The sequence below is a fragment of the Canis lupus genome, chromosome 33 (assembly GCF_011100685.1).
Source record: "Canis lupus familiaris isolate Mischka breed German Shepherd chromosome 33, alternate assembly UU_Cfam_GSD_1.0, whole genome shotgun sequence".
NCBI classification, from domain to species: Eukaryota; Metazoa; Chordata; class Mammalia; order Carnivora; family Canidae; genus Canis; species Canis lupus.
The window spans coordinates 5,730,700-5,756,025 of NC_049254.1; the positions used below are offsets into that span (position 1 = coordinate 5,730,700).

The following is a 25,326-nucleotide window of genomic DNA, read 5'->3' on the forward strand; positions in this document are numbered from 1 at the left end:
CACTTGGATGGGAGACTAAATCTAGACTATTCTAGATTGTTTCTATAAGCAATGGGAGATCTTTGAAAGTTATTGAGTAAAAGGTTGAAGTGATTAAATCTATGCTTTTGCAAATTGGACTGGCAAGGGATATAAAATGGACTACAGGAGAAAGCTGTCAGCAAGGAGACCAGCAGAGAGGCTACTGTCATCCAGTAGCCCAGACCAGGGTAGGACAGGGGGCTTTTAGTGAGATAGACATTATAGGAGTAGAATAAAAAAGCCTTGGAAACCAACTGGATACATAAGGCATACATATGGCACATAAACAAGAGACATACATAAGGCACAGAAACAAGAGAAGTCGAAGATGATGTCACCATTGAAAGTCTAGGTGACAGGAGAAACACAAAGAAAATGGAAACTGGAGAAATCATGAGAAGAAAGAGGAGTTTAAACCTGGACATACTAAGTTTTAGGTATCATGAAAATATTCAAATGGAGCTGTCTGGAAGTCAGAAAGCTTAGACCTAGAGCTTTGGAGAGAAGGCAAGGCTGGGGATCTGAAATCATCTGCAGGGCAGCCCCGCTGGTGCAGCGGTTTGGCGCCGCCTGCAGCCTGGGGCGTGATCCTGGAGACCCTGTATCGAGTCCCATGTCAGGCTCTCTGCATGGAGCCTGCTTCTCCCTCTGCCTGTGTCTCTGCCTCTCATTCTCTCTCTGTGTCTCTATAAATAAATAAATAAAATCTTTAAAAAAATATGTTTGAAATCATCTGCAGATTAATTATGGTTACCATTTCTTGAAATCCTATGATGTGCCAGACACTAAGTGTTTTGCATGTATTATTTAGGCCTCACACCAAATGTGAAGATGGACGTTTATATTCCAGTGGGACATAAAAAATCTATTTAAATTGGTAAAATTTCTCAAGCAGAAAAAGGAAGAGCTGGGATTTTAAGTAGATCTGTGGGTGTGAAAGTCTTGAATTATCTACAAGGTCACACTGCTATTCACCTAGGACGGTGTCTAGCACATGGAGGAAGTCCATGCTTCCCTTCTGTGGAGGACAGGAGAAGGCCCCGATATTCTCAATTCAGAGAGCAGGCCTCTTCTTCCCTTTTCTCCCTCCCATCACCTTTTTAAATTTTTATTTTTTTTATTTTTTTATTTTATGATAGTCACAGAGAGAGAGAGAGAGAGGCAGAGACACAGGCAGAGGGAGAAGCAGGCTCCATGCACCAGGAGCCCGACGTGGGATTCGATCCCGGGTCTCCAGGATCGCACCCTGGGCCAAAGGCAGGCGCCAAACCGCTGCGCCACCCAGGGATCCCCTCCCATCACCTTTTTAGTTCAAGGGTGGAGGAAGGGGGAGCATCGCCTGGGATGATGGCTGCAGAGTTAGGATAATAAAATTGGTTCTGCTACCTTTGTGTAATAGTCCAAGTGTCTGAAGTCTTTCTAGAATTTTTTTGGTTACTTTCTTGCCTTACATGGCCTTGAATGCTCCTTTAAGTGCAGGGCAACAAGTGCCACTCTGCAGCTTACTATGAGTGCTCGCCAATAATGCCCAGAGGTTAGGCCTGCGGTGTGCGTTCCTGAAACCTGTCGCCATGCCTAGCTCTGAAAATGAACAATCTGAATCAAACTGCATTGCAGGTGGTTGCAGTTGACTTGAGGAGCCTGAGAACAAGCCACAGAAATCCAAGCTTTTCCTGTTCCCTCAACGGAGGTGGATTTAAACAAGAGAGAGACAGGTTTTTTTTTTTTTTTTTTTCCTGAGGCAGCTAATCCGAAATTATCAACTGATACTTAGCAAAATCGTTGAAAAACCAAAGAGCCCACATTAGCAGTCTTGTCTGAGACAAAAGATAAAAGCAGAAGCTTTAAAAATTCTCCCACTTTGAGATGCCAGGATGGCTAAAAAGCCCCTGCAATGGGTGAAGCACTGTCTGTTTGGGAGTGGCCCTTATACTGGAAACTGAGTCTCCTCGTGAAGGTAGGGCCAGGCCCAGCCCTCACCCTGCAGGACTGCCAGTGCGCACCAGCTCCAGCTCCCCATGGCACAGGCCAGGTAAAGGCACACCCCCCCGCCCCGTGTGTTGTGTCAGCCTTCAAAAACAAATACCTAACATTTCAGGATCTACTTAGCTGTCACAGTAACCTATCAGGGCAGATGCTATTTTATCCTCATTTTCGGTGTCCCTTCTCAAGCTAGCGTAGAGGTGAAGGTCAACCACGCATGCCTCTGTCCCCTGTGATTTGAAACCAAAAGAGTAGCAATGTGATGAGCCAATAAGCAGACAGGGGTCAAAGCACACACTGTATTTATCAAGGCCTAACCACTCCAAAGTACAGGATCCCCAAAAGTCCTGGAATAAAGAAAGTCATTTGGGATTGAAGCCAGAACAAATGGGGCTTCCTAATACCTCTTGCCAAATCCAAACCTCGGGGCGAGCCCTGGGAGGGTGTGGGGTCTGCAGGCACACTCCTCACGCACATCTCCATCCCGCAGTGGTGTGACAATGGGAGCTTGCCTCGAAGGGCCAGTTTGCAGCAGAAGAGAGTGCGGCAAAGCACAGCAAAGAAATAGCTTCTAGAAAGCAGGCACCATGCTGGGTCTGTTGACTGCACAGAGCCCAGTGTCCCTCTCTAACAATCTGCCGAGGAGAGAGGGAATCCTATAACTTGCCTTTAAATGTAGTTTCAAATATAGTTCTCAAACACAAGTTACTCACCGGAATCACTTTGAAAGGTTTAAAGAGTAGTAGTGACCTGGCCACCCCCCCAGACCAAATAAATCAGAAAATCTCTGGGGCACAAGTATTTTTTCAAGTTCTCCAGGCAATTCCACTGTGCGGCCTAGGCTGAGAACCACCGCTTGGTTGGCCTGGTAACCTCTTCCATCTCTTCATGCAGCCCGTCAGAACAAGCATTCTTTGGCTACTTTATGTTCAGCGATTTACATAATCTGCACTGCAACTGTATGAGGCAGGTATGATAATCATAGCATTTCACAGATGGGCAAAGTGGGGCTTGGAAAGGCTAAGTGACAGACCTGGGATTACAAATTTAGCATTCCAGAACGTCTCCTGAGCTAGAAACTTAACCATTGCGCACGGTGCTGCCTTTTGTGCATGATCCTAGCAGTATCTCCGATCATACTGTATTCTTTCTTTTTTAGGAAGGAGCAAAAACAACTGGAGAAACTAAAAGAGTTCACTCCAGTATTCCCTCACTAAAAAGAACATAAAACTCCTGCTGTGGAAGCTGAAGAAGCAGAATAAGGGTTTCCAACACCTAACTTTTGTAGAGATTTCAATAATGTGTGGTAAGGAATAATAATAAATCGAAAGTCGCTGGGTGTTACAATGCATGTTGGCAAACTGAATTTAAATTTTAAAAATATATAATCCACTACAATCAATCAATCAATCAACAGTCGGAGATGGTTTTAAATTGTTGAGCAGACAAAATCAAAGAGTGTTAACTTTTTAAACAGAATCAGCTCACTGGTTTTGAACAGCCGTCCTCGGTATCTTGAGACTGAGACTAAGAAGACTGGATAGCACAGAGAAGCCTCAGGCCTAAGGATGGTGAAGTACGGGCCGTAGGAGGTTATGGGAATGTGGGAGTCCAGGTTGCCCACTGACAGCACGAGCTGCATAGAGAGAAGCAGGAGCAGACACCTAGGAGGCTGAGAGGGGCGGGAGGGCTGAAGCAGAGTTGAGGTCATGTTCCCACCCTGAAACACTGAGTGAGAGATGAATGGTGAGGCGTCACCCAACAAGTCAAGTCTTTTCAGAGGCGAAGACAAACCAGAATTACTTTTTTCTCCTAATTTCATAGTTTGAAAACACAGCAAAGGTAGAAACTAATATGAACTGGATCTCACCTTAATGTAAGTTTGCAGGAAGGGGGTAAATGTTAATATGTCAAACATATTAACTTTGCTAACAAAACTTTTAGCACCTGAAGAAGATTTAAATGACTCTTACGGCAATTCTTCCATAGAGCAAATAATCTAATTCATTCTTTTTGCAACTTAAAAGTGGCAAGACACTGGCATGCATCATAATTTGATCCAAGGGAAGATGCATCTCAGTAGGATAGTATGTTGGAACACCTAGTGAGCAATACGAAAAGAATTCCTATACACAGATGTTTCCTTGTTTTATTCCTCTCTTTTCAAAGTATGAATCATTATTCCCTTATGAATAGAAGGCTGAAGGAGGACAAGACTCCACCTATGTTGGTCAGCGTAGAGTTGCGTCAAGACTGTGAAATCTTAATTTGTGTCTTCAAAGCTAAGCCATTTACTTGCTAGGAAATCTCAGGAAGTTTTGTTAACAGGCAAAATCTGGTTAGTCCAATAGGTCGTTTTCATTTCTGGTTGAGAGTTCACCTGAAGGTTACTTTTTAAAATGTCCTCACACCATCTTCTTAGAGTCAGCTGAACATGACTGAGTCTACATTGTAAGTTTTAACAGGGCTGGTCTGCAATTTGGTGACATCTCTAGAATAGATAAACAAACTAAATTTGATCTGTTTGACGGTCATCTCATTTTTCTCACTTTTCATCAGTCCTCCTTTAAGTGACTTAGCAACTCTGTCCCCTCCCAACACACACACAGGAATGCTCTGAGCAGGTAAATGTTAACACATGACTCTTCATTAACTTATTGAGACCCCAGAGTATCAAGATAGTGGGTGCACAGCATTAACTGAACAAATAAATTCTAGGATTATTCTGCCCTTTTTACTGTGTCAACTTTTACTGTTTTTATGGCTATCTCTAAAAATTTTTGAAATTAATCTTTCACCAACAAAGATATAAAAGATATTTATTCACAACATCTAATGAGATTAGGAATCCTAAGATTTTAAAACATGTTTCTTAAATTGCCATAAAACTCATGCCCTGAAAAACTTAAGAGTTAAGTTTTAACATTGGGGGTCGCTTTCAAAGATTAGGTGAAAAAGAAATGAACACTTTACTTGCCACTGATTTTCTATGATCAGTTTTAATAAAAAATGGTCAAATGTCAGCAATTTCATATGGTTCTACCTGAAGAGAAACAAGAAACAGCTGAAAACCTAATTTTCACAGCAAATGAAACAACACAGACCCGTGTTTTCCAAAGAAAAAAAGCCTTTGCAAGAGAGGATGACCTCGGCTATTTTGAAATGTGCTGGAACTATCGACGACACATATTCAACACCAGGGCTTATGGTGCTGGCTTTCCAGAATTCAGGATGCTACCAGTGAGGCTCTAACCCCAAAGTCCGATACTGTTTCCACAGTGCATATTAAAGACTGATGTCGGACTGATGGTCACAGACAACTTTGGGGTGACAAGAAGAGACGGGGGCGTTGTCCAAAATAAGTATCTTCCCAACACAAAAGTGCCACCTTGGTCAAGAATTTTAAAACCCCACGCCCAAGCATTTTGTATGTTTACTTAGCTTTTCTACCTTCCACCAAAGGTGCTGAAAGACAATGCAAACCTCAGGAGGGAGGAAGAGAGAGAAGAGGGAGTAACCAGCAACTGCAGAGGCAATAATCGGCTGTACTGGCTTTGTTGTAAGTCAGAAGCGGACCTGATTATCTCTGTACAACACAAACATCCACAGCCATTACAGGACCTTATAAAAAAAAAAATCTAGCCACGTTAAATATGATACTTAGAGATCACAAACTACTGTGAAAACATGTTTTTAAACTCTGAAATCTTAAAGGGATAAAGAGCCTCGTTTTCTAATGGAGGCAAGAGCTTCCCTTATTTTTTGGAAGATAAAACAGAGACCTCAGCAACAAAGCATTTTCCAGAGAACCAGAGATATCGTTCAGAATCCTGTACTTCTTTATCCTAAAACATTGAGATTTAAATCAACTCAGAAAGTATACACAATTGAGTTTCTTCTCATTTTTTATTTTATTTTTATAAAAAAGACAGATTCAGGATATTTGTAAGAAATTACTAAGTTACATTTTTTTTAAAATCTGTCAAGTGCTACAGTAATGGAATAAGATTTTTTAAAGTTCAATGTTTATAGACATGTTTATAAAAAAAAATGACTGAATTAGAAGATGTTAAATAATGTTGATACACACCAGGAAGGGATTTAGGCAAGGAAAGGCACATCATTTCACCACAAGAAATAAAGACCATAGTTGGAAGTTAATGACCAGCCAAAGCTTTAGGTCTTGTGGTAGTTTTCCTAGCTCCGGAGGGTCATTATGGTTGAACCTTCTTCATGGTATTGAGCTGGAATAAATAGACAGCGGTTGGAAAATTTTACTCTGTGACCCCAAAGTAGTGTTACAAAGAAAGCACTCTTAATGAGCCTGATGTGTGAGGAGGCAAGGAGCAAAAATCCAAAATGGTTTGGTTGTACTGAAAATCCTACTGACATATTAAGGAGAGTTAAAAAAAAAAATTAAAAAAAAGTAAAATAAGGTTAATCCTCTTGTCTGGCTGAATTGGAATTCTTGCAGTTACAAAGTTAAAATTTCAAGTAAACACTGTATTTTTCACTTCCTTTCTTGCAGACAGACACAGTATAGATAAACAGCTGCCGTATTTCACCTTGAATAAAACTTTATGCCAGTATTTGGGGGAAAGGATCTCAGATAGTTTCCTTATTTTATATAGCTTAAGTCTTTGAATATAGCACTAATGTTCTGGCTGACTGGCTATCTACAACAGCAAAGTGACCCTAAGTCTTGACAAAATGAGTTTCTCAGAGACACTAAAGAGTTTCTAGTTGAACAGATAGTTATTTACTGAAAAGTCTAACTGACATCAGCAGAAGTCTTGGGGCCAATTTTCCCCTATCAATTTTCTTTCACAAATTTGTCCCAAGTGTCTACCCATTTCTGGCTGTCTGGACTCTGAACCTAGATTAGTTTGTGCAAAAGATGGAATCATTCAGAATAATGCTTATAAGTTTTAGTGGTATTAAGAAACAACTGTGTGAATAAATAGAATGGATTTTCAGGATAAAATGGTAGATCCACAAAAAAATTTTTTTTTAATTAAAAACAATGGGAAAAGGGAGATAAGGAAAAAATATCAATATTGAAAAATAATAAAAATGGCAATTGCAATTCAGGCAGCTTCCCCCTCATGCCACACGATATGCCTTCATTAAGGTGTACTCTTTCCGGTTGGTATGGGCAGCCCAGATGAAGAGAGCGGAAGCCATGAACTGTAAGGGAGCTGAAACACACGCCAGGCAGAAGGACCATCCAAATTCACCAGACACATTCTCAGGCAGCTCTAGCTTCTGGTGTAGTAGCTCAATTCCAGCAACATAACAACTCACGGAGCCCAGGGTACACAGACCTCGGGGGAGAACAAAACATAACTAGGTAAGGGCATCGTGAGAGTTTTTCAGGCAGCACGGCAACACTGCGTGTGTTTAAGGATTACGATCCCTCTGTCTCTATGGAGGAGGAAGAGGTAAGTATACTGACAAGCCTCACCTGCAAGGAGATGGAGAATGCCCGTGGCAATGGTGGGATACAAACTTCGGCAGATGCAAGCACAAAATCCAATCACAGCCCCGAAGCACATCAAACCGAGACTAACGAACGGTAAAAGGAACTGGCAACGCCAAAGATCTAATTTTGAAAAAGACAAAAAAGAAATGTTACCTCAATTTCAGACAGTTTTTCACAATGACAATTTCTTTTATATACTAATTAGATCTTTTCTCAAAAAGTGAAAAAGGAGGGGCCCCTTGGATGGCGCTGTCAAGCACCCCACTCTTGCCTTTTTTTTTTTTTTTTAATTTTTTATTTATTTATGATAGTCAGAGAGAGAGAGAGGCAGAGACACAGGCAGAGGGAGAAGCAGGCTCCATGCACCGGGAGCCCGACATGGGATTCAATCCCCGGTCTCCAGGATCGCGCCCTGGGCCAAAGGCAGGCGCCAAACCGCTGCGCCACCCAGGGATCCCCCACTCTTGCTTTCTGAGGCAGGTGGTGACCTCAGCACCGAGCTGGGCTCCTTGCTCAGTGGGCAGTCCGCTTAAGATTCTCCTTCTCTCCCCGTGCCGCTCCCCCGCTCATGCTCTTTCTTTAAAATAAGTTTTAAGATCTTTTTTAAAAAGTGGGAAAGGAATACTTTCTTTCAAGTAATATGGAAGTTTCTTTTCTAAAGCAATTGCCCCAAAGGATCCTACCTGGTGAAAGTAAAGGGACACTAACAGTTAACACTGAGGGCTCACTGTGTGTCAAGCACTGTTCTACCCATGCTTGATATAGTCATCCTCTCAAAATCTCTAGGAAGGAAGTACTACTATTATTATTATTTTTTTAGGAAGCACTATTATTCTCCATTTTATAAATGAGTGAACTGAGGCAAGAGGTATAAATAACTTGTACAAGGTAACACAGTAAGTGGGAGTGCCAGCACTTGAAGCAAAACTTTCTGGCTCCACATACAAATGAATCTATGTCCTTATAGGATCTCAAGGCAGGAATAAGAAGGAAATGAACAGTGATTATAAAAGATCTGTTGAAAGACTATACATAAAGCACAAAGCAGAGGATCGCTGCGCTCCACAAATGGCAGCTGTAATTATCAGAAATTCCCTCAACATCAGGTGAAGAAAGCTGATGCCATTACAAAGCATCCCCCTCCATTTTTACATTGTTTTAATTTTTAGTAATATATTAGTCTCAACTCTAAACCAAAGTCTACTCTCTAGTGCTAGTTTTACTTTCTGGAACTACATAGTTTTTTCTCCAACTTCCCTTCAAAGTCTGTTAGTAATAAACTTCTTTCCATATATTCGCAATACAAAATTGAATACCTTGAAGAGCACAGGTTTAACTGCAGGTTACCTATGCAGATTTTTAAGAGAACAGTATCATAAATGTATTTTCTCCTCCTTAGGATTTTCTTAATAACATTTTCTTTTCTCCTACTTAATGTAAGAATACACCATATACTACAACATACAACATAGGTGTTAATGGAGTGTTTTAGGTTATTGGTAGGGGTTCTGATCAACCCTAGGCTGTTAGTGGTTGTGTTTTGGGGGAGTCAAAGTTATACATGGATTTTTCAATTGCATGGAGGGGTCGGTGCTCCTAACCCCTATGTTGTTCAAGGGTCAACTCAATGCTTCTCTTCATGGCATGGTCAGTCTTGTGGGCAAGCTCCAGTAAGTCTCTACAGCCTAAATGCCAGGTACAAATCTGAAGACAGTATTTCCTAGGTAGTCTGACCATCAAGGAATAGAATAATTCCTAATAAATATTTTCATTTGTTTTTGATATCTACACTTTTGTTGCTACCACCTAAACCTGGATTAACATTTTTGGTAGCCTTGACTCTTGACTCCCATACAGCTTGCAGTCAACTTTCTTCACATACCCCTATCTGAACTCAGGTAACTGAACTGTTTATCTCTAATACAGGAATTTATTATTCATCCCTATTAAATTCACTTTTTAAAAGGGCCCACTAATAACATATTTGGGGAGATCTGGATTCTGTCATCCAACGTGTTAGCTGCTTCTCTCAACTTCACATTTGCAATTTGGTTAAGTGTGTATCTAACTTTAAAATGTTATCAACAGAACAGAGTTCACCGGGATACCATTAGAGATCTTATTTCAAGTTGATGCGATGTACTGACTCATCCTGTTCCAATATCAGAGATCAATGAACAGAAAATGTATTTCCTTCCCCACCCCCCGAACTGTACCACTGAGATCAATGTACATGTACTCACAGGTCCGAAGTAGATCAATCCCACTATTGTGGTTTCCAGGATCAACAAATTTCTCCATGAACTGCTCATTTAGCGTGAAACTCATGCATTTTGTGACCACATCAAACGACTCTGGAACACGAATAACAATGATTGCTTATTGTTTTAATCATAAACATTTAACAGTAATTATTCTCTGAAATAAAAAGTGATATAGAAAGATGTTCCCAGAGGACAGCAACCTCTTTTGCCTTGAGTGACACATGGGATTCACAGATGCCCAGTGGATGCCAATGGTTGTCAGGAGTGGGGTTAAGACATGGGCACAAGAAAGTAAAAAAAAAAAAAAGGAAAAGTAGGAGCAACACAATGAATGAGAATAGATATAGGAAAGAAGCCTAAAAAAGAGGAGAAGACAAAGAAATAAATAAGATCTTTAATTTTTCTATCCCAAACCTATTCCCCCCAGCCATCTTCCCATCTCAGGTAATGACAGTTCCATCGTTCTAGTTCCTCACACCAGAAACTTTAGTCATTGTTACCCACATATATCTATCCCACCAGGAAATCCTCAGTGAGCCTATCTTCAGAACCTGTCTAGAATCCAACCACTGTTCAGTGCCACCACCATGGCCTACGTCACAGGCATCCCTCACTGGGTTCGTGCAATAGCCTTCTGGCTTCCATCTTTGCCTATTGCCTATCTGTTTCAACACATCTGTACAGGTGACCAGGTCATCTTTTCTCGGCTCAGAGTTCCACCACATTCAAAGCAAAAACCGATGGGATGCCTGAGTGGCTCGGCAGTTGAGCATCTGCCTTTGGCTCAGGGCGTGATCCCAGGGTCCTGGGATTGAGTCCCACATCGGGCTCCCTGCGTGGAGCCTGCTTCTCCCTCTGCCTGTGTCTCTGCCTCTCTCTCTCTCTGTGTCTCTCATGAATAAATAAATAAAACCTTTAAAAAAAAAAAAAAAAAAAGCAAAAACCGAAGCCCTCATCATGCCTAAGGAATCCTGCAGTTTGCCCTACTCCCAGAGTAATTTCTGACAGCATTCCCAATCCTCCCTACCTCTCCCTCTGTTCCAGCCCAGTGGCTTCCCTGCTGGTCCTTGAATATTTCAGGCATGCTCCCACCACGAGGCCCTTGCGGTTGTTCCTTCCAACCTAAACGATTCCCTCTGCAGTTTTCCATATAGCCAACTCCTTCACCTACATCAAGTCTTTACTCAAGTGACATCGTCTTTCCTATACTACTGAACATCGGAACTTATGCCCATCACATCCCCTTCTCTACATATTCCAGATCCCTTTATTTTGCTGCATTTTTCATAGCATGCATCATCTTCTAATATACTATAAATTAACTATTATTTATATTATTATGCTTATTCAGTTTACTGCCTGCACCCCTTATTAGAATGTTAGCTCCCCAGGACTAAAGGAATTTACTTTTTTTCCCTGATGTACTACATGGGATACGGAGGCATGTAATATTTGTTGAATGAATGAAAAATGATTGGTAAGATTCAAACATCAAATGCTCTTATACTCTCGTAATTAGAACCAGAACATTTTACAATTAATTTCAACCAATCCCCCAACTTTCACCCTCCCCCAAACTACTTTCTTTTTTCCATTATATAATCACAACAATTGTCCTTTTGATGTACGGTAACTGTTGTGCTGCCAACTGAATACAGAGCTTCCCAATAAGTGGTCAACAAAAGTTATCATAAATGAAAACAAACTAGAAGTTGTTCCTTAGAAAGAGCTCTAGAGTTTCCATTTTAATAATTGCAAATTAAAATTTTTTTTAATGTTAAGAATGTCAGTCGAATTCTATCCTCTAAGACTCACAGGGCAAATGACAATAACGACCAAAACACAGCTAACACAGAAAAAGATTATCAGTTCGTATTTGTTGATTTGATCTGGATACTAATCCTTTTACCAATTACCAAATATTTTAAGTCTCCCGATGTATTCTTCAAATCATTTCCTCATGACACGTGTGAGATAAATAAAAAGAACTTTCCTGAGTAAGTAGAGATTTAAAATGGCTTTCCCAAAAAAAAAAAATAAAAAAATAAAAAATAAAAAAAAATAAAAATAAAATAAAAATAAAAAAAAAAAATGGCTTTCCCAAGATAAGGACAGTTACTTATCCAACCACTATTAAGGAGTATCACGGTAAATCATAGAAGTTAGGCAGCGAATGTACGTGGTAGAGAGAGAGAGGAGACACGTAGGTCTATTTCTTTGGAGAGAAAAAAAAACCCACAAACCTGCTTATACATAAGTGGGTCATCATCACATCACTGTTTATTTTTGAGTAGGTGAAATAGACAGAAGTTAAAATAAGAGAAATACCTGTCCTTTCTGGTGGGCTATACCAGTATGTGTTTTGAGGTATAGTGATACACCGTCTCCACAATCCCATGGTGCCATTAAATCGGAAAAGTGCATCATTGTAAGTCTTTTCATCTGCCTCGTCACTGGCAAAGTCGGTCCAGATGCTTTTGTTCAAATCACTGGAGTTTTCTTGAACCGGACTCCGATATTCATACCAGAAGTCTGTGCCAATGGAGGCTGCCATGTAGATGGTGGAAATGAGGCTAAGCACACAAGCAATTACAAATGCTGTAGCAAAACGGTTATCCATTCTGGCATTCAGACTGCTCTGTTTGAAAGTTGGAGAAAGAAGAAAGTCAGACTTCGAGGACGAATACAGATTATTCTGGAACGAATTCTCTCAAAATCGCCCTTTATCCTGTTCCCCACCCCTTGGCCCTTAAAGCAACGCGCAGTCATTAAGGAATAAAAATAAATAAGGGCAAGCATGTTCTTAAGTTCAAAATAAAAGCTCATTATCACGAAAGTACTTATTCGATGCTCACATACCCAGGATGCTACGGAGACAGAGGTCTTGTTCTCTAGTCTATCACCTGCACACTAAAACAGACAACACTGAAATGGACATACACATTACGGGCACGAACAACACACATGCTCAGGGTCAGGGGGCGCCGGACACCAGGTCTTCGCGACAGTCTGAATTTTCATTCAAGCTGCAGAGCATTGAGGGGTTCTCTCGGGCTTGGAGTGTGGGGAAGCAGAGAAACTGGCTCCTCCCAGATTCCTCCGAGGAGGAAAACCTCCGACGAGGTGGAGAGTCTGGAGCGGTTTGGCAGAGCGCTGAGGGCTGCGAGGCTGCGGGGCTGCGGGGCTGCGGGCAAGGCTGGGCCGCCTGCAGCTCCCGGGGCGCCGCCGGGTCTCCGCCCCCCGCCCCCCCCCGCCCCCCACACTCTCGCATCTCCGCATCCGCAAACTGAAAGATCCCTCCTCAGCCGGAAAGAAAACTGAATCCGGCAAAACGAGCGCGCTCGGGGCGCACGGGCCGCGCCGGACCCTCGGGGCGCACGGGCCGCCTCGCCCCTGCGGCCGCAGCGCTCGCAGGCGGCGGGGCCTCCGCTCCCGAAGTTGCTCCCGGGTTCTCCCGGCCCCGGCCCCGTCCATCCCGGGGCCCTCCGTGACCTCCGGAGGTGCCGGCACCCAGGGCGGCCGGCTGCCCGGGCCCGGGCCGGACACCCGGCGCCGTCTCCGCGCAGGTCGCGGCCGGGTCGCGGCCGGGTCACGGCAGGTCGCGGCCAGGTCGCGGCCAGGGCCCGGGGCGCCAGGCCCCTCCCCAGACCGCCCGGCCCGAGGGCAAGCCCGCCGCGGCGCGGGACCCGCCCCTCCTCCGAGCGCCGCCAACGCCCGCCGACCCGGCGACGCCGACCCCGCTCACTCACCGCCCATCCTCGGGCCCCGCCAGCTTCCCCCTCCGGCTCAGACCACAGCGCCCTACTCTCCCCGCGCCTTCTCTGACGCACTTCCCTGCAGATCCCGCCCCCTCCATAACTCCCGCGCCTCCGCCTCCGCCTCCAGCCGACGCCGGGCCGGGCCCCGAGGCCCAGGGGGCTTGTGGGAGTTGTAGGAGGGACGGACGCAGAGCTGTGGGACGCGGCGGCCCGCATGGCTGGCGCCGCGCGGTGCACTGTGGGGGTTGTAGTCCCCTGCGGAGGGAAGGCGGGGGCCCCGGAGCGCGCCGCAGCGCTGGTGGAATCGTGTGTTCTTTTCTTTTTATTTATTTATTTTTATTATTAATGAAGAGAGAAAGAGAGAGAGAGAGAGGCAGAGACACAGGCGGAGGGAGAAGCAAGCAGGCTCCATGCGGGGAGCCCGACGTGGGACTCGATCCCAGGTCCTGGGCCGAAGGCGGGCGCTCCACCGCCGAGCCCCCCCACCCCACCCCCGGGCGTCCCTGGCACCGTATTTTCTAGGAAGGAAGGAACACGGCTCCGCCGACCGAGACGACCTGTCCCTGGCCACCGCCAGTCACTGCGTGCCACTGACAAAACAGGTTTCCCAGTCCTGTGCTCTCCCTTGTCGCACACCCTACCTCTAACCGTGTCAACAGCAATAAGGTTACACTCTTGAAATATCAGCCTATTTATGTTCTCTCCCCGTTGAGGCAGATAGTCTTTCTGGTTTTACTGCTGAAGTGTAGACTGGGAGGGATGTGACTTGACGGGGCCCGCCTAGAATGGAACGACGTTGTTTGGATTTCGCCTGACTGACGTTAGTGGCTGCCTTCTCTTTGTGGCAAGTGATACTGGTTTTTCTATTTCATGTAGTAAAGTTTCATTTTAAACTCAATTCCAGTGAAATTCAAGTGTTAAGTTATAATACTGACGATGCCAGATATGTCAAAAAATACCTGAATTTAAGAAATTGTTTAGGTAGTGTGAAAAAGACTGAATTTGGGGGAATGCGGCCTTAAGCAAAAAAGGTCACAGACAGCCTCAGAATTTGCAGATGGCCATGCGTTCACGGCAGTAACAGAATGACTCTAAGCCTCCAAGTATTGCACAGAAATTCATTGACAGAAAGCAGAGACATCTTCGCCATAATGTGTGTGGACCCCTGAACATGACCGAGGGCGGGTAAATGATGGATTTCTCAACAGATACCTACAGAGACAGCTAACTCAAGGACCAGAAAAGCTCTCAGACCTGAGCCATCCCCAAATGCCTTGCAATTCATCTCAAAGTTGATATTAAATTCCTACCATCCTGACAGATGGTATCTGTTTCTCTGGAATTATATTTCTTTTGCCTGAGTTGGCCAACTGATATTCATATCCAGGTCATAAATAAAATAAAGTAATAGCCAAATACAATATTAAAATATAACTGGATTTTCATGTAGAATGCCTGATCAGAGGAGAACTTTGTCAGACGCACCAACTAGAGAAAGTGGTGGAGGTACGTAGGCAAAGTATTTATGTGCAATTTGATTCTTCCCAAATTTGTTTATATACCAGGAAATATCTTTGTCCATTGGCCTCCATTAGAAATCCCCTACCTTCAGAACTATCTCTCTGGTGAAATCACATGGTAAATAAACCCAGGTAAAAGGGAAGTCTGAAAGAGGAAGAGGAAGATAACACCTCGATTCATAGTCAGGGAAGCTGAGCCCAGGGTGAATAACTGACTTGAATGATGAGGTGCACTGACTAGGTTTGTGATGTTAGACAACTTAGCTAACCTCTTAAATCTCAATTTTCTTTTCTCCAAAATATGAATGCTGATAATACCCCCTTTCCCAAATGACCATGGTGAGGATTAAATGAAAAAAATGCATATAAAATGTCCAAACCCAGGGCCTAGGGCATAGTTAACAATCATTAAATTCTTAGTGTTTGCAAATATTTGTTGACTATAAAGTTTGGTGAGGGTCATTATAAACAGCATCTAAAAGCCTCTGATTCTCCCTAGAAGCTGGAAATAAGCCATTAATAGAGGTACATGTTCTGCTCACTTCAGCAGGTTTTTGAACCTCTGGACTAACTGCAGTTGACTAGGAAAGACTTGCCACGACCAGATTCCCGGGCTGGGCTCATAGCATACATAACTCTTCATGATTCAGGAGGTAGGTGTTTCTGGGGAAACCTGTAAAGGAAGATGCCACTTTTATCCATCAAGTTTGCAGAATGTGTAGAGAACAAGGACATATTCCACTCACAACTTAATACGGACCTGCAAGTGTCTGTGAGTTTGAAGTTGCGACCATCCTGCCCACTTGGCACAGAGGACTTGAACTGCCTCGTGACACTATTACCACCAAGCACATAACCATATTTCTCATTTCTCTCTGCATCTTGGGTGTTTTCTGTTTTCTGTTTCAGGTGCTTGCTTGTTATGTGGCTAGGCAAAATAAATCCCTAAAAATTAATGGAGTTCATTAAATTTCTGCTTCCATTCCTTACTCTGCTCTTTGGGAAACAGTAGCTGGCCTGACATATTTTCACAAATGTTAAGGATGATTTAGTGTAACCAGGTACAGATTATGATATTTAGGTTTAAAAATAAAGTTGAGGGGCACCTGAGTGGCTCCGTTGGTTGAGCGTCAGACTCTTGGTTTCCATTCAGGTCATGATCTCACCATTGTGGGATCAAGCCCTGAGGAAGGCTTAGTGCTCAGCATGGAGTCTGCTTGAGATTCTTTTCTTCCCCCTCCCTCTTCCTCTCTCTCTTCCCCTTGCCCTGCTTACTCTGTCTCTCAGATAAATAAATAAAACCTCTTAAAAAATAAATAAGTAACTAAAAATAAAGTTGAACTAGACCTCTGGCTTAATTTGTTAATGATGGTTCTAGTTTCAGCAGGAAGGTGTTCTGGTTACACTATATTTTAAATAAATCCAATAACTGAAAATCTAGATATGCAGATATTATAACTTGTTTATATTATTGGTTTATGTCATGACTCCTTATGTGAGAATTCCCTTCAATACCAAATTCTCTAATACACTTAAATATTATTTTTAATCACACATTTTTGAAACTAAAAATTATCTTAAGAAAGATATTCCTACATTATATTTTTTTGCATATGATTTTGTCCTGGTTGTTTTCCTTATAAACTTTAGAATGCAAAAAAGCAGAAAAATAGAAATATATGCAAGCGGTGGGGTTCTAGTCAACAGCCTTCCTCAGAAAAATGTATCAATCTTTCTATTTCCTTGGACCAATTCATTATAGGACAATGGCAAAATTAACCAAGGACAAAGCAGAAAGAAAATGCATCAAAAATTCCCTTCATTTTAGCAATTTCTGTCAAATACTACACACACAACAATAGTTGTTTAGCTCTCCATGCTTCCGAAGGACAGTGAATGGATCAAATGCAGGTGAGAAGTTTAAATTTAAATTGTTCTCTATTTTAATATAATCAATGTGAGTCTTTAGTATGTCATCCTTTCTTTTAAAAAAAAAAAGACTTTATTTATTTATTCATGAGAGACCCACAGAGAGAGGCAGAGACACAGGCAGAGGGAGAAGCAGGCTCCTCGCAGGGAGCCTGATGCAGGACTCGATCCCAGACCCCAGGATCACACCCTAAGCCAAAGGCAGATGCTCAACCGCTGAGCCACCCAGGCGTCCTGGTAAGTGATCCTTTCTGAGTCCTAGGGTTCTCATTCATAAAATAGATATACTGGATGATCAGTAATAATTACTTGAAGCTCTAAAATTTTATGATTCATAATTCTGCTGGTAGAAGAATAACGTAACTCCAAAATATCGTTGTCATGGAGCCACGTTAAAGTTTCATTGGGAGATTCATGTATCTACACCTCCAGTGATGTACAAGAAGACAGAGATTGTGGGAAATGCAGATGGATAAAGGAAAAGAGGAAGGGCCTATGCTTCTGATTAGAAAAGATACAGCCACACAGGCCTTTGCTGTTTCAATGATCAACAATAATCATGGAAAACAGAAGTTGTCTAAAAAGCTTGTGAAAAGTCTGTATTCATTGGGAATAATTCAAAATTCAAGCATGATTCATTCCAGAGCTACAAATATTGACACTCTGTTGTATGCCAGACACTGTGCTGGATACCAAGGACACCAATATAAATAAATGCCATTTTTGTTATGCACAACCTAAATCCAGATTTTTTTTTTAAGATTTTATTTATTTATTCATGAGAGACACACAGAGAGAGGCAGAGACACAGGCAGAGGGAGAAGCAGGCTCCATGCAGGGAGCCTGATGTGGGACTCAATCCCAGGACTCTAAGATCACGCCCTGGGCCGAAGGCAGATGCTCAACCGCTGAGCCACCCAGGCATCCCCCTAAATCCAGATTAAACCAACTATTATGAAGAAGCCTGAAGTATATGTGCCTAACATAGGAACATCACTTTTGTTTATGTCAATATGGGGGACCAAAGGAAATAATCTAGTGAGGGAACGAAGAGAGGACCCTGGTTAACAGCAAATATGTGCCACTTAACTTGGCACGATATGTTACATTACATTATACTACACTCTCCAAGTAATTGTCCAAAGAAAAAAAATCACTGACTCTTAGAACATAAACAGATCTCTTAAACTGGCCTGTTTTAAATGGTCATACACTTTATGATACTTAAGCAAGAAATGGACAAGAGAGGGATGCCTGGGTGGCTCAGCGGTTAAGATCCTGCCTTCGGCCCAGGGCATGATCCTGGAGTCCTGGAATCGAGTCCCACATCGAACTCACTGCATGGAGCCTGCTTCTCCCTCTGCCTGTGTCTCTGCCTCTCTGTGTGTGTCTCTTATGAATAAATAAATAAAATCTTTAAAAAAAAGAAATGGACAAGAGAGTATTTCAAACAAATGAACAAATGAATCACTCTGACCGAGAAGATTAATGAAGAACAAAACACTTTGCTTCATAATCTTTGTCACTTATTCAGGAACACATTAGTAGAGCATATGAATCCTTTCTTTCTGCTGTGCTATTTGCTGCATCATCTAATTGACCCCTACTTAATAGGAGGGACCAGAGTGATTGATGGGAAAAACAGAAGTAACATGCAATAATGCCTGTTAGGGTGGCTGTACTTACACAAAACCTTAGCCGACGTGTGACGTGCGATAATACATTCACTTCAGCAGGTATCTCACCTTACTCTCTCCCCGTCTTTGACATTTGACCCAATTCTGAACATATGTCAGGAATTGAGATGCAGAATAAGGAGGGCCCAGACATCTAAGTTAATTCTGAAAGTTTTGCAACCTCCAGGCTAGAAAATTGCTAAGAAGTTCAAGTGTAGAGGTGATTTGAGAAAAAAAAAAAAAAAAAAAAAAAGTTAGCCAAAATAATAACAAAGCATAACATATGAAGTTGGTTGACATACATAAATTAGAAGAGTGATTCTAAACTTTGGTGTGTGTAAGTATCACCTTGGAGGCTTGTTAAATATAATGTGCTGGAGTCCACTCCAAATGATTCTGACTCAGTAGAGCTGGGACAGGGTTCAGAAAACTACAATTTAGGAGTCATCCCTGATGACTCTAATGGGGAAATGTGGCCTGGCACCTACCGGTTCAAAACAATGGCTCTGGGAGTCCAAAAAAGACTTCAGTTGGCTAACTCCCATGTGCTAGAGACAGTGAAGAGGTAATAGATGGTCTCTCCCTTCAAGTTGCTCATGATCAGCTCGAGAGGTCAGACACCAAAACAACTAACCATGTAAAATAAGCTAATAAGAACTTAATAAGCAGTATTGTAAAGAGTACTTAGAGAACACAAAGGTGGAAGCAATTATCCCTGCCAGGGATGGAAAGCATAACATATAAAATTGAATATAAAGTATATTTATATCCTTGTATATAAAATAAAGGATAGTTGAGCATTTTTTTTCTGTAAAAACAATTCTTAAAAGTGGGTGTGTGTAAAAAAAAAAAAAAAGAAGTGGGTGTGTGTGTTGTCATTCAGTTATAAATATTTACACCTTACTTTTTTTTTTTTTTTTTGGTCATCACCTTGTTCTTGCTGCCTTTTCACAGGCTTATGATATCTGGGTGTGGTTTCTGAGTTTTGGTCTATGTGCAGTTGATTATTTGTTGTTAGTATCCTCATGTTTATGTCAGAGAGCATTCAAAGTTCCAAAAATGACCGTTGCACCAAGCTTATTTAGAATGATGACTTCCCCTACTTTATCTTGTTGGCTTTTATTGTGGGTTCTGTCTTATAATAGCTTTGCACTCTGAGTTATTAAAAGCCCAGGAGTAGGCTATTTGTTCCCTTTTTTGCCTCAACACACTTCATTTGTTTTCTGACTTGGGTCCCAGGATAGTTTCGAAACATGGTAGATATTCTCGTATTGCAACATATCAAAATAATCCAGAGTGACTGTATTATGGTAAAGCAAAACATTTGGTCTACAGCTGCTTCAAAGTTTAGTGAGGAAGTCAGATTCATTTGTGATAGTTTACATCAATAAGTCAACAACGTTTGAATGCTGAAAGAAAATTGAAGGCCTGCAGAATAAATGTAGACCAGATGTTTTCCTCTACGGTATGAACATGAACTTTTTTCCATTTTAAACACTGGTGTGGGGAATTCTTGAGACACGAGAAAAATAGATACAGATATTTAGAGACATATGTAGATCTGGTATTTAAATATTCTATGTTGACCCTATCAATCCTTGTCATGTAAATATTGTCCTACTTCAAACTATTTGACAAAATGAATTATTCTATTAAATATTTAAGGCTTACTCAGTGGGAAAGATTCCTATCCCAGAAATGTCAAAGCATTAATTAGTTTCTCTCATCTGCAGCCTATACTTAGGGAAGGATACGCCCCCTCACGAACAACACAGAGCTGCCAGGGACACAAAAGGAGGCAGAGCCAAGTCGTAAATCAAATTCCAAGTGACTTGCTCGGGCTGCCCCAGAGCTGGGGAACCCTCATTATTCCCTGCCCTAGACCACACGCACCTGAGCCTGCGATACCTTAAAACACATCAGGAAAAAAAGAGCAGGATCACTGTTTTCAATGTATGAATCGTGGGAGAAATAAAAACTCAGTTTACGTGTTTACATGTAACAATTTTACATGTTTATTTTGGTTTTTTTTTAATTTTTATTTATTTATGATAGTCACACAGAGAGAGAGAGAAGAGAGGAGAGAGGGAGAGAGGGAGAGAGGGAGAAGCAGGCTCCATGCACCGGGAGCCCAACGTGGGATTCGATCCCGGGTCTCCAGGACCGCGCTCTGGGCCAAAGGCAGGAGCCAAACCGCGGCGCCACCCAGGGATCCCCTTTTCTATGCAATATAGTAATATCAACCTGAAACTGGAACTTTGGCGATGAAATGAGGTGGAGGGAAGGAGAGAAGGAAAGAGCGAGCCCTGAGCTACTTTGGCAAGAAAGAAGAAAGAAAAAAAAAGAAAAGAAAAGAAAAGAAAAGAAAAGAAAAGAAAAGAAAAGAAAAGAAAAGAAAAGAAAAGAAAAAAGAAAAAAGAAAAGAAAAAAGAAGGAGATGGAGTCAGTTTCAGATTTTCATTGTCATTTTCCTAATAGGAAAAAGAATAGGTGAGAGAAAAATAGGATAGGGTCCTTCTGATGTTGGCCTGGGTCTCAAGTGTTTTGAAGGTACCCAAGATATTTCTTCTATCTCGCCTGTACCAGCAACTGCATTATAATGTCACTTCCTAGAGGTCTGTCTCTTGCTAGGTCAATAATCCCCAAAGTGAAGTTCACTGATGTGTGGAGGTACTTAAAAAAAAACCTAGTAGCTCAAAAGCTAAAAAATCACTGCTACAGTAGTGAGGTGTGCTGAAGAGAAGATCAGAGGGGACCTAGAGTCTGCTGAAGGATAGTTACTGGAGGATTAGTAGGGAGAAAATCTCCTAATCAAGGATGTTGCCTCACCAAAGGGAACCTCACTGATTGAATTACAATAGCAGGTCAGAGTGTAAAAATAGTAATTTTTAAACCTGTGCCTATAAGCTACACAAATAACAAAAATGCCTACAGCTGAACCTCAACGAATACACAGGATTGCTAATTACACAGGATCACAAAACCAAGAGTTTTCCTAATTAATTCAAATAAACTAGCATTTCCAAAGCACCTACCATGTGCAGGTTACTGTGCTAATGACAGTGAGAAATTGTTACAAATAATAATAACAACAGCACAAGACATGTTCCCAGTCTCTGGAGGATTTTTTTAAAACTTATCGAATGAAACAGAATTGTGTGTGAACTGAAAAAAAAAAAAAAAGCCAAAGAAGTGGCAAGAATCTCATACCCTAATTGGAATAATTATGTTTGCTCCAGACATTGACTGGTATGATTTGGGAAATTATTAATTCACTCTTTTGGCAGCGAAAGACTATTTTCCTTACTTCGATATAAAAACAAGGAGTATTTTTGTCATCGTTACCTTAAAATTCTGAAAGAAAGTGGTGTCTTGTATGTGTAACAGAAAGTTAGATCAAAAAGATTTTCAGTGTCAAAAAGAAAAAAGAAGGAAGGATGTCTTCAAAGTAGGTACAAGGGGAAAAAAATTTAATTTGTTTTTTGATTTCTGGATTTAAAGAAACAAACAATACCTTCAAGACAGAAGTCAAAAAGCACCCCAGTCTCCAGGGCAAATGCAAATAAGGAGAACCACAACCACAACCACCAAACACCAATCAGGGTGGTGTTCCTTGTAGGCCCCTTCTGAGGATTGGTAGAAACTGCATTTTTTTTATGTCTGTTTTCACGCTTGTCCCAAGATCTTTTAAGGGGTGGGGTGGCCAGGGTGATGGGGAAGAGGCAGCCACTGTATAAAAAAGAAGCCACCTTGAGATTTCTTCTAAAATTGTACAAAAACTTCCTAGATAAGAAAATAGCAGATCTGGGGCTGCTGCTATCTGGTGATGGACCCAGAAGCGACGCCAGTCTATTTGGATTATTTCGAGGCTACAAGCGAAAATCCTGATGTCGAGGATGCCCACTCGCACGGTCCTTACACGTCTGTCTTCCTTCCGATCTTCTACACGGCCGTGTTCGTGGCGGGAGTGCTGGGGAACCTCGTGCTCATCGCTGCCCTGCACTTCAAGCGGGGCAGCCGAAGACTGATTGACATCTTCATCACCAACCTGGCGGTGTCGGACTTCGTCTTCCTTGTCACGTTGCCCCTGTGGGTGGATAAGGAAGCATCCTTCGGGCTGTGGAGGACAGGCGCCTTCCTGTGCAAAGGCAGCTCCTACACCATCTCCGTGAACATGCACTGCAGCGTCTTCCTGCTCACCTGCATGAGCCTCGACCGCTACCTGGCCATCGTGCGGCCCGCCACGTCCAGGAAGCTCCGGCGGAGAGACTGCGCGCACGCGGCCTGCGCCCTTGTGTGGCTGGCCTCCTGCCTGCTGGCCTTGCCCACCGTCCTGTCCAGGGAACTCACCCTGATCGAAGAAAAGCCATACTGCGCAGAGAAGAGGGCTACTTCCACGAAACTGACCTGGGCCCTGGTGGCCCTAGTTTTTACCTTCTTTGTCCCCCTGGTGAGCATTGTCACCTGCTACTGTTGCATTGTGAGGAAGCTGTGTGCCCATTACCAGCAATCCGGAAAACACAACAAAAAGCTGAGGAAATCCATAAAGATCATCTTCATTGTCGTGGCGGCCTTTGTGCTCTCCTGGCTGCCCTTCAATACTTTCAAGCTCCTGGCCATCGTGTCTGGCTTGCAGCAGGAAGTCTACTTTTCCTCAGCTTTTCTCCAGCTGGGCATGGAGGTGAGTGGGCCTTTGGCGTTTGCCAACAGCTGTGTCAACCCTGTCATTTACTATGTCTTTGACAGCTACATCCGTCGGGCCATCGTGCGCTGCTTGTGCCCTTGCGTCAAGAACTATGACTTTGGGAGCAGCAGTGAGACATTAGACAGTCACCTCACTAAGGCTCTCTCCAACTTCATTCACGTAGAGGATTTTACCAGAAGGAGGAAGAGGTCTGTGTCACTCTAGCTGACTGTGACAATTTAAGCTCTGTTGGTGGATTGGACAGTTAATTTGTATCGGCAACAAAGAAAGGGGGAAGTATTGCTGATGCTACTCATGTTGCCTGGTAAACACAGGGAAGGGTTCATTTTTAAAGCAATGACTGAAAAGCCCTGCGTTCATGGATATAATTGGATCATATGCTGGATTGGGGTTTTTGTTTGGGTTTTTTTTTTTTTTTAGAGCGGCCTTCTTTGACTCTCGTCAATCAAGTTCACACGTAAAATACGACTCCTAGGGTCCTAGAGTTCTGACCGAAAGCTCCTTTCTTCACAGTTGCCTGTGTACATTCAGGCCTTTTCCTCTCCCAAGAACCATGGTACTTTGATCCACTCCACCCTTCATATCAGGCTCCTATTGGACTACATCTGAGGGATTCTCCCCATTTTCATCTGATGAGAACTGTGGTGACAACACAGGTAGCAAAAACTGTACCTATGGCCTGTAGTGAATTGTTACTGAGTAACAAAGTAAGAGTCTGGCCTTAATCTTTAAAGGTGTGTTTATTGATTCCTTACTGTCTCCTAATGTCATCTTTCACCCTGTGCCATTCACAATAACTCTGGACTGGCAAAAAAAAAAAAAAAAAAAAAAAAAAAAACTCATGGGAATAAAATCACTTTGTATTCTGTTTATGATTCGGGACTTACTTTATGGTCTGGTCTTCTAGAGTATATTCACCAGAGGGCATAGGACAAAGTTTCCTTGTAAGATACATTGGTAAACATGTATCTCATTGTAATAGTACAGTAACTATTTTTCAATAGGGTTTTACTACATTCTTTTGTTTTCATTGACTTAATAAATTAGGATATGACTTTGCTTTAATTACATGGTTTTAATTACCCAGTTATTCAGTTATCAAATGAAAATGTTAGTACTAACATAATTGGAGGGCATCAAATGCTTAGCTACACCATCATGTGGGTTATCATTTTGTATTTTAATTAAAATGTTAGTGCTACACATTCCCTGTAGCATTATTTGCTTGGTATATATAATTTCAAGACCTGATTCAGTAGTATAGAAAGACAGGATGCTCTGTGTTCAGCTGAAGTTAAAAATCCATAATGAAGGTGTCATTGGTGTTTTATGCACATTTTTCCAACCCCAGAGACTTTCCTGAATTCTTTTGCCTAATAAATATTTACTGAGTCTACTTATACCTATATTCCCGTTAAAGACTTTGAAGTGAAATACATGTAATTAGCAGCAACCACAAAAGGCTTTGCTGCAGAAAACATACTATTGTAAACATCTTTTGATTCAAGAGAAAGTGGGTTATGTTTTGACCGTCAATGTTGACTCAAATGAATTACTATTTTACTTCTAAATATTAGGTCTGGAAATCAGAGAAAGCTTAGAATCTTTTCAAAGACTAAGTAATTCAAGGTCATCCCATGTACCTTTCAGATTAAGAGAAATCTCAAATATTGGGTATATTCTTATAATCTATTTAGAAGTTAAAAATATAGTTTTTGGGTTTTTAAAAAATATTTTATTTATTCATGAGAGAGAGAGAGAGAGAGAGAGAGAGGCAGAGACACAGGCAGAGAGAGAAGCAGGCTCCATGCAGAAGCCCGATGTGGGACTCGATTTCAGAACTCCAGGATCACGCTCTGGGCCAAAGGCAGATGCTCAACCGCTGAGCCACCCAGGCATCCCAGTTTTTGGTTTTATAAGTCAGTTAATTTAATCAGTTAATCAGTTAATTTAGTCAGTTAATCTCTTAAACTTTTATTAAATAATAT

General features: G+C 42.1%; 2 protein-coding genes across 13 annotated transcripts in view; one reads left to right on the plus strand and one right to left on the minus strand.

The window, feature by feature from the left end:
* The window catches only part of GPR15 (G protein-coupled receptor 15), a 29,245-nt gene extending 5,069 nt beyond the window's left edge, over window positions 1-24,176 (plus strand). The window contains exons 2-4 of one of the 9 annotated variants that reach the window (XR_005383168.1): window positions 1,639-2,053; window positions 2,899-2,974; window positions 3,164-3,351. Coding sequence is in view for 4 of the 9 variants with exons in the window: in XM_038582550.1 (XP_038438478.1) it covers window positions 22,460-23,542 (1,083 nt within the window). In the remaining 5 variants the exon portion in view is untranslated. Of the gene's footprint in view, window positions 1-1,638; window positions 2,054-2,898; window positions 2,975-3,163; window positions 3,352-14,009; window positions 15,015-15,575; window positions 15,682-16,790; window positions 17,071-22,420 lie in introns of those variants that run through there. The other 8 variants (XM_038582548.1, XM_038582549.1, XM_038582551.1 and 5 more) reach the window with 8 other exon arrangements.
* On the minus strand, window positions 5,892-13,657 carry CLDND1 (claudin domain containing 1). Of its 4 annotated transcripts, none has more exons than XM_038582555.1 (6): window positions 13,500-13,583; window positions 12,610-12,653; window positions 12,079-12,388; window positions 9,730-9,840; window positions 7,469-7,606; window positions 5,892-7,328 (listed from the first exon to the last, which is right to left on the minus strand). In XM_038582555.1, the coding sequence occupies exons 1-6, from the start codon at window positions 13,504-13,506 to the stop codon at window positions 7,108-7,110; spliced, it is 831 nt and encodes a 276-aa protein (XP_038438483.1). In that variant the 5' UTR covers window positions 13,507-13,583; the 3' UTR covers window positions 5,892-7,107. The 4 variants fall into 4 exon arrangements, with proteins under 4 accessions (XP_038438483.1, XP_038438481.1, XP_038438482.1 ...); XM_038582553.1 differs by having other exon boundaries at window positions 12,610-12,660; XM_038582554.1 differs by lacking the exon at window positions 12,610-12,653 and having other exon boundaries at window positions 13,500-13,657.
* Window positions 24,177-25,326: the final 1,150 nt, after the last annotated feature.